This window comes from Armigeres subalbatus, chromosome 3, assembly GCF_024139115.2.
Source record: "Armigeres subalbatus isolate Guangzhou_Male chromosome 3, GZ_Asu_2, whole genome shotgun sequence".
NCBI lineage: Eukaryota > Metazoa > Arthropoda > Insecta > Diptera > Culicidae > Armigeres > Armigeres subalbatus.
Window position 1 is genome coordinate 139,971,848 of NC_085141.1, and position 12,978 is coordinate 139,984,825.

At 41.9% G+C, this 12,978-nt stretch overlaps 1 protein-coding gene across 1 annotated transcript in view; it reads left to right on the forward strand.

Moving 5' to 3' along the window:
• LOC134219851 (uncharacterized) overlaps positions 1-12,978 on the forward strand; it is a 444,111-nt gene that overhangs the window by 422,008 nt on the left and 9,125 nt on the right. The window contains exon 8 of the mRNA XM_062698736.1: positions 12,286-12,905. Within this exon, the coding sequence (XP_062554720.1) occupies positions 12,286-12,905 (620 nt within the window). The remainder of the gene's footprint in view (positions 1-12,285; positions 12,906-12,978) is intronic.

Sequence of the window (12,978 nt, forward strand, 5' to 3'; positions counted from 1 at the left end):
AGATTTTCGATTGCTATCAATGTAAATACTACTTTATTTTCAATTTTAAACCCATTTCTTTTTTACTTTCCTTGCGTTAAAGAAATGATGACGCGGGCGCTTAATTCAAATGAACAATCGCTCACTTTGAGCGATTGATTATATTTTTTCGCGAAGAATGAACAATTGAACAAATTAAGGAAATGCTAATACTGTTGTAGAAGTTACATAGGTCACATAACTTTCCATGGTGAATCCCGATCTATGTTACTGATTACCCCACCCAACTAACACAACTTTCTTCCCGTGGTAATTGTGGAGATGCAGAGGTATTCTCGGTCTCTAGTAGCAACAATAACCACACACATGTACATTCCCTCCCTTTCCCAACTGACTGTAAGGACTTGCGAGCTGCTGAATCATGCACTTTGAGAATAGATGTTAAATCCCAACCACTATTCACTTGAATCGTAGTGCAATTTGCACCAGTTCTGATCAATCGCGGAGTAGCAACCATTGATATGTACAGTCAGTCTTATCTAAGCTAAGCTGCAACACACTTCTTTTTCTTCTTCTTCTTCAATGGCTCTACATTTCAACTGGAACTTGACCTGCTTTTCAACTTAGTATTCTGTTAGCATTTCCTCAGTTATTAATTGAAAGTTTTCCTATGTCCGCCATTGCATGAGTACGTATCTTGTGTGGCAAGATCAATGGATACACTATGCCCAGAGTGTCGAGAAAATTTCCAACCCGAAAACATCCTAGACCGAACCGAGAATCGAACTCGCCATCTCCGGATTGGCAATCCTACGCCTTTGCTCACAAGGCTACTGGAGACCCCTTCAACACACTATCGTGGGTGATTCTAAGCTTCATTTTGATAGAATAAATATCAAGATAAGTATTTGTTTTGACATTTTGGACTTATGCTCCAAACACACTTAAATCATTTCACAGATTTCGGTGAATTTTGCTTCAATTCACCGAAATCTCAACAGCAGATTTGTTCGGTAATTATTTCACAAAATTTTCGGCGATTTTTTCTTTGTTCAACTGTCAAAACCACCGAAAATCTGTAAAAAATTTCACCGAACAGTTCTGCTGTTGAGATTTCGGTGAAATTTCACAGAAATCTGCGATTTATTTTAAGTGTGAAAACACCTATGCTCTATAACCTTTGTAGATGGCGCTTAAAAACAGCGATAAAATGGTTTTTTCTCATGTTTTCTCGTATAACTTTGGTGAAAGTTTTTCATGTATGCTTTAAAAAAAGAATGATTTTTTTAAAGTTTTTATTTTTTTCAACTAATTTTATTTGCTAATTATCTAATACATGCATTTATCTCTTAGACTAGGTGTTCCGTGTTTTCTTAACACTATGATCCTTATATGCTATGTTACATTTTTAGTTATTATTAATACATTTCAATTGCCTCTGGTAGTTAGGATATTCCCTTTCGTTGAATTGAACCATGTAGGGAAGGATAATGATAATAAAGCTGATCGTGAGGTGTTGCCAAAGTTTTCAAAAGCTTCATTATTGAATAACTTGAAATTAAGTAAAAAAACACTGTTTAGAAAAGTATGAATAACTTATGAATGGGTAGATGGCGGCAGCTGAAATTCTGTTTGAACATAGTTCAAACTTATACTTATCTCGAATATCGAGAAAAAAAGGTGAGACATGTGGGCCTTTTTGTCGTTTTGGTCCAAATTTGGTATAAGTGTGCATTGAAAATCAACATATTACAGAATTTCCGAATGAAATGGATATACGATATCTTCCAATTCTTCAATATTTGGTAGAATCGTTCCTTTCCGGAAATTAATAGACTTATATTCCGTCACTAGGGTGACCAATTTCGGAATTTATTTTCTCAATTTAACACATTATTAAAAAAAATAGAGATATTGGGCAATCCGTTTTGGAGATACATTTTTTTAGAAATAAAAAGTCATTGACTACAAACAATACATATATACACCACACGAATATGGAGATGCATGGTTCCCCACCATGTTAATTGTATGGCGCCCGATAGCTCAATTTTTTCTATAATATGTGAAATTGGGAGATTAAATTTCATGGCTATTGATTGAAAATCAGACCAGTATTTCGAAAGTTAGGCCCAACAACTGTTTTTTAACGGTAATTTTCTGAATCACCCTATCCTATATTGATCACCCAAGTTACAGAATATGAAAGACAAGTCTAATAATTTACAAAAGGGTTGCTTCTACTAAATATTGCAGAATTCGGAGATATCGTACATCTGTTTCATTCGGATTTTCTGTAATATGTTAATTTTCAATGCCTATTATTACCAAATTTGGAATAATCGCAGACATATATATATAGACATGATTCTGATTCTGAAATTGCCTCCGTGGTATAATACCAATGAACTTCATAGAATTTCTAATATTGAGACATTGCAACAAATGTCCAATAAAATAATTTTCAATTTTAGACAAAAATCGTTGCAATCTTCTATTGCATCGATTAGTTCCTTGTACCTTTAGTATAAATTAGGTTATGTTTAGTTTAAGTTGAAAACATTGTAATTCCTACATGGTTCGATTCAACCAGAGGAAAAAATCCTAACTGTCAGAGGCAATTGAAATGTATTAATAATAATTAAAAATGTATCATAGCAAATAAGGATGATAGTGTTAAGAAAACACGGAACACCTAGTCTAAGAGATAAATGCATGTATTAGATAATTAGCAAATAAAATTAGTTAAAAAAAATTAAAAAAAACGTGGATTTCAACGATAAAAACCAGGAAATCAATTTTTCTAGGATGCGCTTGCGAAACAAGCGATAAAAGAGAACCAACGACAAAGCTTTGTTTTTGTCGGAGAGAATAATGACAAAGATCCGATTTTTCTATCAGCAACAAAAAAGAAAACAATTTTGTTGCTAACTTTTCATCCCGTTATTTTGCATTATCTCTACAGCAAATCTCGGTTTTAAGCTATCATAGTTTCTGCTTTTATGGAAATATTCGAGAATCTAACTATGATTACAAAATTATCATCGTATTCTCGGAAATATCAGAGCATGCAGGCCAAATGATTCTTGTCATATTGTGTTTGGGTTCTGACAAAGGCTTGTTGCGAGGTGCGTTTGAATAGTCCATCCTGGATATATGAGCATTAAAAAGAATTGTTCATTCATTTATTTAGTCTACATCTATACAGATAACACTGAATCAACAATTTGACGCCACAATACACGGTTCGAGGCCGCATCTCTCCATCCTCGAATACGCCCCACGCTCGCCAAGTCGTTCTGCACCTGGTCTGCCCATCTCGCTCGCTGCGCTCCACGTCGTCTCGTACCTGCCGGATCGGAAGCGAACACCATCTTTGCAGGGTTGCTGTCCGGCATTCTTGCAACATGCCCTGCCCATCGTACCCTTCCGGCTTTAGCTACCTTCTGGATACTGGGTTCGCCGTAGAGCTGGGCGAGCTCATGGTTCATTCTTCGCCGCTACACACCGTCTTCTTGTACACCGCCAAAGATGGTCCTAAGCACCCGTCTCTCGAATACTCCGAGTGCTTGCAAGTCCTCCTCGAGCATTGTCCATGTTTCATGTCCGTAGAGGACTACCGGTCTTATTAACGTCTTGTACATGACACATTTGGTGCGGTGGCGAATCTTTTTCGACCGCAGTTTCTTCTGGAGCCCGTAGTAGGCCCGACTTCCACAGATGATGCGCCTTCGTATTTCACGTCTAACGTTGTTGTCAGCCGTTAGCAAGGATCCGAGGTAGACGAATTCCTCGACCACCTCGAAGGTATCCCCGTCTATCGTAACACTGCTTCCCAGGCGGACCCTGTCGCGCTCGGTTCCACCCACAAGCATGTACTTTGTCTTTGACGCATTCACCACCAGTCCAACTTTTGTTGCTTCACGTTTCAGGCGGGTGTACAGTTCTGCCACCTTTGCAAATGTTCGGCCGACAATGTCCATGTCATCCGCGAAGCAAATAAATTGACTGGATCTGTTGAAAATCGTGCCCCGGCTGTTACACCCGGCTCTCCGCATGACACCTTCTAGCGCAATGTTGAACAACAGGCACGAAAGTCCATCACCTTGTCTTAGTCCCCGGCGCGATTCGAACGAACTGGAGTGTTCGCCCGAGATCTTCACACAGTTTTGCACACCATCCACCGTTGCTTTGATCAGTCTGGTAAGCTTTCCAGGAAGCTGTTCTCGTCCATAATTTTCCATAGCTCTACGCGGTCTATACTGTCGTATGCCGCCTTGAAATCAACGAACAGATGGTGCGTTGGGACCTGGTATTCACGGCATTTTTGAAGGATTTGCCGTACAGTAAAGATCTGGTCCGTTGTCGAGCGGCCGTCAACGAAGCCGGCTTGATAACTTCCCACGAACTCGTTCACTAATGGTGACAGACGACGGAAGATGATCTGGGATATCACTTTGTAGGCGGCATTAAGGATGGTGATCGCTCGAAAGTTCTCACACTCCAGTTTGTCGCCTTTCTTGTAGATGGGGCATATAACCCCTTCCTTCCACTCCTCTGGTAGCTGTTCGTTTTCCCAGATTCTGACTATCAGTTTGTGCATGCAAGTGGCCAGCTTTTCCGGGCCCATCTTGATGAGCTCAGCTCCGATACCATCCTTACCAGCTGCTTTATTGGTCTTTAGCTGTTGAATGGCATCCTTAACTTCCCTCAAGGTGGGGCTGGTTGGCTTCCATCGTCCGCTGAACTGACGTAGTCATCTCCTCCGCTGCCTTGACTTTCATTGCCTGTACTCTCAGCGCCATTCAGATGTTCCTCGTAGTGCTGCTTCCACCTTTCGATCACCACACGTTCGTCCGTCAAGATGCTCCCATCCTTATCCCGGCACATTTCGGCTCGCGGCACGAAGCCTTTGCGGGATGCGTTGAGCTTCTGATAGAACTTGCGTGTATCTTGAGAACGGCACAGCTGTTCCATCTCCTCGCACTCCGCTTCTTCCAGGCGGCGTTTCTTCTCCTGAAAAAGGCGGGTCTGCTGTCTCCGCTTCCGTCTATAACGTTCCACGTTCTGCCGGGTACCTTGCTGCAGCGCGACCGCCCGCGCTGCGTCCTTCTCCTCCAGAATCTGTCTGCACTCTTCGTCGAACCAATCGTTCCGTCGACTTCGACCCATATACCCGACGTTGTTCTCCGCTGCGTCGTTAATGGCTGCTTTGACTGTATTCCAGCAGTCCTCAAGAGGGTCCCCATCGAGCTCACCCTCTTCCGGCAACGCTGCCTCGAGATGCTGCGCGTATGCAGTGGCGACATCAGGTTGCTTCAGTCGCTCTAAGTCGTACCGCGGCGGTCGTCGGTACCGAACATTGTTGATGACCGATAGTTTTGGGCGCAGTTTAACCATCACCAGATAGTGGTCAGAGTCGATGTTAGCGCCACGATATGTCCTGACGTCGATAATGTCGGAGAAGTGCCGTCCATCAATCAGAACGTGGTCGATTTGTGATTCTGTCTGCAGTGGCGATCTCCAGGTGTACCGATACGGGAGGCTGTGTTGGAAGTAGGTGCTGCGAATGGCCATATTCTTGGAGGCGGCGAAATCAATTAGTCGTAGGCCGTTTTCGTTCGTCAGCCGGTGAGCGCTGAACTTTCCAATAGTCGGTCTAAACTCCTCCTCTTGGCCAACCTGAGCGTTCAAATCTCCTATGATGATTTTGACGTCGTGGCTTGGGCAGCTGTCGTACTCACGTTCCAGCTGCGCGTAGAATGCGTCCTTATCATCATCAGTGCTTCCGGAGTGTGGGCTATGGACGTTGATTATGCTGAAGTTGAAGAACCGGCCTTTGATCCTCAACCTGCACATTCTCTCGTTGATCGGCCACCACCCGATCACGCGCCTTTGCATGTCGCCCATCACTATGAAAGCTGTTCCCAGCTCGTGTGTGCTGCCGCAGCTCTGGTAGATGGTATGATTACCTCTAAACGTTCGCACCATTGATCCCTTCCAACAAACCTCCTGCAGCGCTACGATGCCGAATCCACGGTCCTTGAGCACATCGGCGAGTATGCGTGTGCTCCCGATGAAGTTGAGAGATTTGCAGTTCCACGAACCGAGTTTCCAATCGCTAGTCCCTTTTCGTCGCAGTGGTCTTCGCCGATGGTTCCGGTCCGTACTCTCTTGTTGATTGTTCGTTGCTTATGATTTTTAAAGGCTGGCTTGCAGGGCCTGACACCAAACCCCTAAATTTCCGGAGGACCATTCCTCCTTATTTCCGGTGGACCATGGTGCACAGTTTCACTTAGAGTCCCTCGCTGGCACTCGGACGATGATCAGCCGCCCCTAACATGGAGAACAGACGCTGTTGTGAGCCGATCCTGACATGGAGAACAGACGCTCAATAAGATTTGCACCTCCGGAGAGGAGCAAACCCCCCCTTCCCTGTCAGCATACGACCATAGTTCCCACCGGGGTTGGTTACCCGATCTTCCCTAAGGTTGCTCGTATCCCGGCCAGCACCGCGGGGAGGTAGGGATAGGAGTTGCTGGGTAAGAGGCTAAGGACCGCGAGATGGGGTCTATTTTATTCCTTCAGGTACGCGAAGTACCAATGGTACGCTTTACCCAGCATTTGCCGTGCCTAAAAAGAATTGTGGATCCGCTAAAACTCTTCTAATCAACCACTAGAACACCTTTTGTTTGACAAAATTCTTTTCAAAATGATGAAAAATCAACATTTTTTATTAAAAAATGGCTTTCTTTGAGCCTATTATTGCGGTAGTGCTAAGGTCCTATTGTTGTGGTATGGCTCTCCATTAGAAATACAAGCAATACCGTAACAATAGGACTGACCTTCAAAAAATATCGCAACGGCAACTGCGTCCTATTATTGCGGTAATTTGTTTTTATTGTAATAAAAAACAAAACAAAATAATTTTAGCATGATTGACGTAATATTTACGAAACTAGAGTTAACGAACATTCTATTCGGCCACTGCAATGTGAAAAAAGATGAACAGTTCATTTTTAATAAATTTTCGAAATCAATTATCGAAATCAAATACTAATACTAAGAATACGTAAAGGCTGTATGTTCACTCCAAAGACAAACTCCATAGTGTTATGGCTACTACTCGGTATAGTGCCTGACGGTGGAGCTAGGCAACCTAGGCGATGGACACATCTTTTCATCTTCGACGCTCACTGTCGATGATCTCTGATCTTCACGCCATTTTGCTGCAATGACAACATGACATGCGTTACTGCTAAGGTGACCAGACGTCTCGCGTTTCGCGGGACAGTCCCGCATTTTCGGCATTTGTCCCGCGCTGAAAAGTGTCCCGCAAAATGTCCCGCGTTTCACTTATTTCAAGATAATGTCCTGCGAAATAAAGAAAAAATGATAAAACAGCAGTAATTTAGTAAACGTTCTTCAAGAACTTATAAGATTTTGAAAACTTATTATATTGATTAATGGCATGCGTTTTGTAAGACTAAGTAGCAGAAACGATGAAATGAGAAGACACGCCTGTGTCTATTAACTAAGGCTTGCCATTAATTCCTCACCGAGAGCAATGAGCAAGAGTCAGAGTTCTTTTGATAAGCGGATATTAGCATCAAAACTCACAACAATGAGCATCATCACACCCCAGTTTGTGCGTCACAAAACAAGAGCAAATTTGTCGTTCATCTTTTTCTTGTGGAGCGCGTCACTTACTCTTACTCACACTCAAAATAGCCTCTATGATTTTCGTCACATACAAAGTTTGCTCTTTGTGATGGAGCACCCATCATCCTTAACGAAGAACAATCAATTTTTTTCCTTGATGAAGACATCGAACCCTATGCCGAAACGTCGGACAAAATTTAAAAATTTGTGCTAATAAATCAGACTGCATAGCCAAAAAATCTCGAAAATCAACACTACGTAGAAGTCAATTAACAACTAGAAATAATAAACAAAATAACAATGCTCATTTCGCTCAGATTATGACAGTTCTCAATGCTTGATTGGCTCAAGATCTCTGAATGTAGGATCCCTAGCTCAACAATTTCAACTCACATCGTGTTCGTATGTCGTTATTATTTCAGTAAAAACTTCACTTGAAATCTGAGCAAGTTCGACGAATTTTGAGTAGCTTGGATTATTTTTTTGTTTTAAGCTTATTTATAATAAATCGTCTGTTAGTTTGCGAGGAAAAATAAAAAAACGAATTGTATCTCACATGAAATGAAGCATGAAATAGTTCAGCGTAGTTTATTTTTATAATAAAATACTTAGTATACGAGAAAGGCAAAACCTGAGTACGATGTAGGAATCTTAGGCAAATTAGAGCGCTCACCTAATAACATAAGACGAATAATACGATCACTTTGAATGTTAGCAAAATGAATCATGTAACCAATACAAATAAGTTTAACCTTCAAGGACTCGCATCGTTGTTAAAAGTTGAACAGATTCATTCACAACAGGCAGGGGTGGGATTGCGTGATTGATCCAGGGCCAAGCGAGTCCCAGAGGGGTTTATCAAGTTTTAAAGTTTTAACTTAAGCACGTTTTTAAATAAAAACAAGGATTTAAAAAAATGTCCCGCGCTGGCATAAAATATATCTGGTCACTTTAGTTACTGCTCTATTGACCGCGTTCCACTATTTGTATTTCTATTATTTTTTGGTAGTTTTCGTGATCTTCATGTGAAAGCGAAAACATATTTTCAAGAGACAAAATGAAAATATAGCGTCCCTTTCTAAATAATTTGAATAGATTTGAGCAAACAAGGATGGTTAGTTGATAAAATGAAAATATTGTTCCTGATTTTTTAGGTAAAAGTAATAATAATAACATCATTGAGGCAGAGACAGCTTGTTTATAATACTTTGTTGCTCTTTCATGAAAAAAAAAAATCTGTGAAAATTTGGCGAAAATCCTTTCATTGTTTATATTTTCTATGAAAGCAAGAGAGAACTAAATGTAAATATCGCGCGACTTTTCGCAATGAAAATGAATATCTTAGTGCTGATTTTTAGACATGATGATTAAACAACAAAGCCATAAATCGGCCATCTTGGAAACCACCTGCTTTTTGCTTTTTGCAAAAATAAAATCATGAGCTTTTGGGCATGCTACTATAAAACCTCTATAAACCTAACATAAGTCTTCGAAGCAGCATTGCATGAGGCTACCGTGGTATTCTGCTGTACAGAATCCACACAGAACCTATTTTTTATATTTCCATTACTCATTATTGTTGCCGTTGCCAGTCCATCTCATCGTGAGTCCATTGTGTACATTTGTCCATGTTGTACATCCAATGATTGTTGCATTGTTCGGTTGCCATTCATCCGGTTACGTTGGAGGAATGCCTCCGAGAAGAATAATTTGTCAGTCGTCATGAGGCAGTCGTAACGGTAAGGCGCGTTCCCTAAACGCAAACGCCACCGTATGGGCTGCGCATCCGGCGACTGAAGAGTGACTGATGGAGGGGCTGGGAGTCGAACCAATGACCTTCCGCTTGTAAGGCGAACGTATAGCCAACTTTGCTACAGGACCCCGTTGACATTGCAATTGTATTGTATTAGGATTTTTGGCGGCTACTTGTAACTTTGTGCTTTGTGACCGTCCTCTTTGCATTTTCAACAAAGTTTCGATCTATTTGGACGATAACCGCTATCTGGCATCTTTACCGCTAGGTGGATTAATCTGAGTAATTTGGCGTTATGTTCAATTCTAGACCACAATTTGATCTCTCCAGTATTTTGTCTATGTATATAGATAAGGAATCCGAAGGAATAAATTTTGGCTGTTACGCCCTTTTCAAATGTTGGTCTAGAATTAATTTAAAAACTAGCCTTTTGATTTACTGTCAATAATTTCGCTACGTAATGTATAATTGGAGATTCCTTGGCTGGGCCTAGAAGTGGTCGTTCGTCCCTTCTCCTACGAAAAGTGAAGAAATTGGGTCTTACCTCCAAAATTCACATTAACAAAGAAAAAAAATTGTACACTGTTCAAACTGATTGATTATTTTTGATATTATTTTTATTTTGAAATAAGGAACTTTTGTGGGCCATAGCAGTACACTTACTCTACATTGTACATTAGGCAAGGCCTTAGAAGCACAATCGGCAGAGATTCGGCAGACAATCAAATCAGGCAAATATCAGGTGATGAGGATGATTACGGACTAAGGGATAGCAGATAAAGACAAGAAATTACCAACCCTGATGTGATGGGTTCGATTCCCGGCCCGGTCGAGGTGATCTTTCGAATGAGAAATTTTCACGGCTTCTGTGGAAAAAAAAAGTATAATCGTGCTTTGTCACACATTTCATTTGGCCTTATTGTTCAAGTGCATCTATAACATTGAGAGTTGTCTGTAAGCAATAAGCTTACAAAAAGCTTAGAAGAAGAAAGCCTTGAATATGTGTTAGGTATGTTTTAACAGAATATGTAAGGTAAAATATCCAATAGTGGGCCCGCCAGCCATATTTGCATTATTACTGCTATATTAAATGCTATGAAAAGTAAAAATAAAAAAATTGCGGCCAGACATTCTAAAATACTCACGCTCCTCTAATGTGGACGTGTACTATGCACATGTGGAAGTGTTGGCTTGAGAAATGGATTGCGAGTGATTTGACTATGCGTCCAATTTGGGAATCTCGAGCTCGTTCAGTAGCCGCTAGGTTGCGAAGGCCGACAAAATCAAAATCAAATCTGGTGTCGACTATAGGGAAGTAATTTCTTCTTATGGACCCCAGGGGGTCTACTATAGGGCAAATTCACTAAGGGCCGATTTCTTCACCTCCGCTTAGGCCTTAAACCAGGTTTAAACGTATGGGTAAGCACCGCTTAAGAGTTAAGCGAAGGTGAAGAAATTGGCCCTAAGGGATTTAAATGTAAATTTCGACGAATAACTTCGTGTTTTTGAGTGTTTCATGTATGCATCGTGAAGGAAAAATGCAGAACTTGATTATGTTGAAAATTTCCACTTTTTATGACAGGAAGAACAAAATTCCACTACTTGGGGGTCCACTATTGGGCCTCTTACCCTATATGTACACATAAATTGCATCCATAGGTACACAGCCCAACATTCATTTCTTTTAATGCAACCGTAAACGTGAATGCCCCATCGCTCACGTTGAAAAGTACGATTTTTTCCCATTCCCTTCAAATGATATTTTATTAGCTCGTATGAACGTGCTTGGACTGGGAATATTTGCCAATATTTGCTGTGCGATTCCTGTCGATATCGATTTTCATCAGACAAGGTTAGTTCGGCACCAAGAGGCTGACATTCTTAGTGAACATTTGTTTTTTCATCGTTTTCTATTTTTTTTTCATATTGGTCGTTACTTCCTGGTCAGTACGCACCAATGTCAAAAATTAATTGAAATTCAGTCAAAACTATTGTGTATCCGTCACAAAGTTAGACATTTTCTGTCGAAGATGGATTTTTCTCGAGATACAGGCAAAATTCCCAATTTCGGAAATAGTGCGCTGGGTTCACATAAAGATGCACCAAAAAAACGCATCCTTTAGTTTGACAGATGAAACTTCGGTTCAGAAGTCCCTACTTCCGAATTCTAATTTGGTGATACCCCGACAATATCGAACAGCATGGTGTTGGCGAACACCATTTTACGGAGTTGTCAGTTCCCTGGTCTGCACTCCCAGCACATTTGTGAGAACGGTGCGGAATTGTGTAATGGAGGGAGCATATTCGAAGTTCGACACAGATGTTCTCGCGAAGCTGTGGAACACACGAATGCATGCGGCTGGTTTTGATTTATGATTGAATTTTCCGGAGTAGATGAAATGACTGGATTTTCGCACGATGCTGCGCGGTTTTTCCACCTGAACCGACGTGACCTTGTTTGCCTGTAAAACTTTTAAATGTCTCCCTTCCACCCCAATAAATCGTTTTTGTCATGACAAGGCTTTCAGGTGGAAACGCTCAAACCACTAAGTAAAAAAGTGAGTGTTTGAGCAGAAAAGCTTTTGATTGCTGCCTGTCTTCTGTGCTTTCCGAAGACGATATTGACGCTAATATGAAGGGATAACGATGATGCGGATCATCAATCTGAGAGCTCTCATAATAAAATAACAACAGGTACCTACATTTATAGTAGATATGTAGCTCTATTTACATATTCGAACGTTTTTTACGCGGTTTAATTTTCGTTGATTGTACCCTTCGGGAAAAAAAATCCACAAGCCGAGGAAATCGATGCAGATGTGAAAATTGATTGAATGTTTTTGCCTAAAATGCTTTAATACGTATCCTATCCTCTATTTATCCGATTTCAGAACGATGACTCGACCAACGTCACGTCGGATGAGGAAACCAGTTCGAAGCGGTCGGTTCGCTTTAACGAGGAATCCACCATCCGGGAGGCGTGCTGCGACGGAGAGGTTCAATCCGGCCTAGGTGAAGGCGAAATGGGCACCGGAAAGCCCATCAACTACATGTCCGACACGCTCAAACGGCACTCGTCCGGGCTGTTCCACAACGCACTCCGACCCAATTCGGCCGTTCGGCAGCTGTTCCCCAGCACGGTCATCCACATGTCGTCGACGGCAGCGGCGGCGATGACGACGGCTACCACCACTGTGGCAACGGGTGCGATGCTGGCCGCGGTCAACACGACCAACGCCAACACCACGGCCGGTAATCCGACGGCCCTCACTCAGGAGGCACTGAAGGCATTTGACGACTCGAAGAAGGCCACCCTGGTCCATCAGCACAGCATCACCAGCAATAGTAGTAACAACAACATCAACACCAGTGGATCGGTGGCGAATTCGGTCTCCGGTGGCAGTCCGGGAGGTGGCGGCGGCAGTGGAGGCGGGGCTGGCGAAACCGATACCATCCGGAGAACGATTGAAAGGAACGCTCTGCGGCGGTCGCTCATCAAATATGAACCAAAGTAAGTACTCAACCACGGAATGCAAACACTGAAGCCTGGCGAAAAGGAACAGAAGTTGGAGATAATTTGGGAT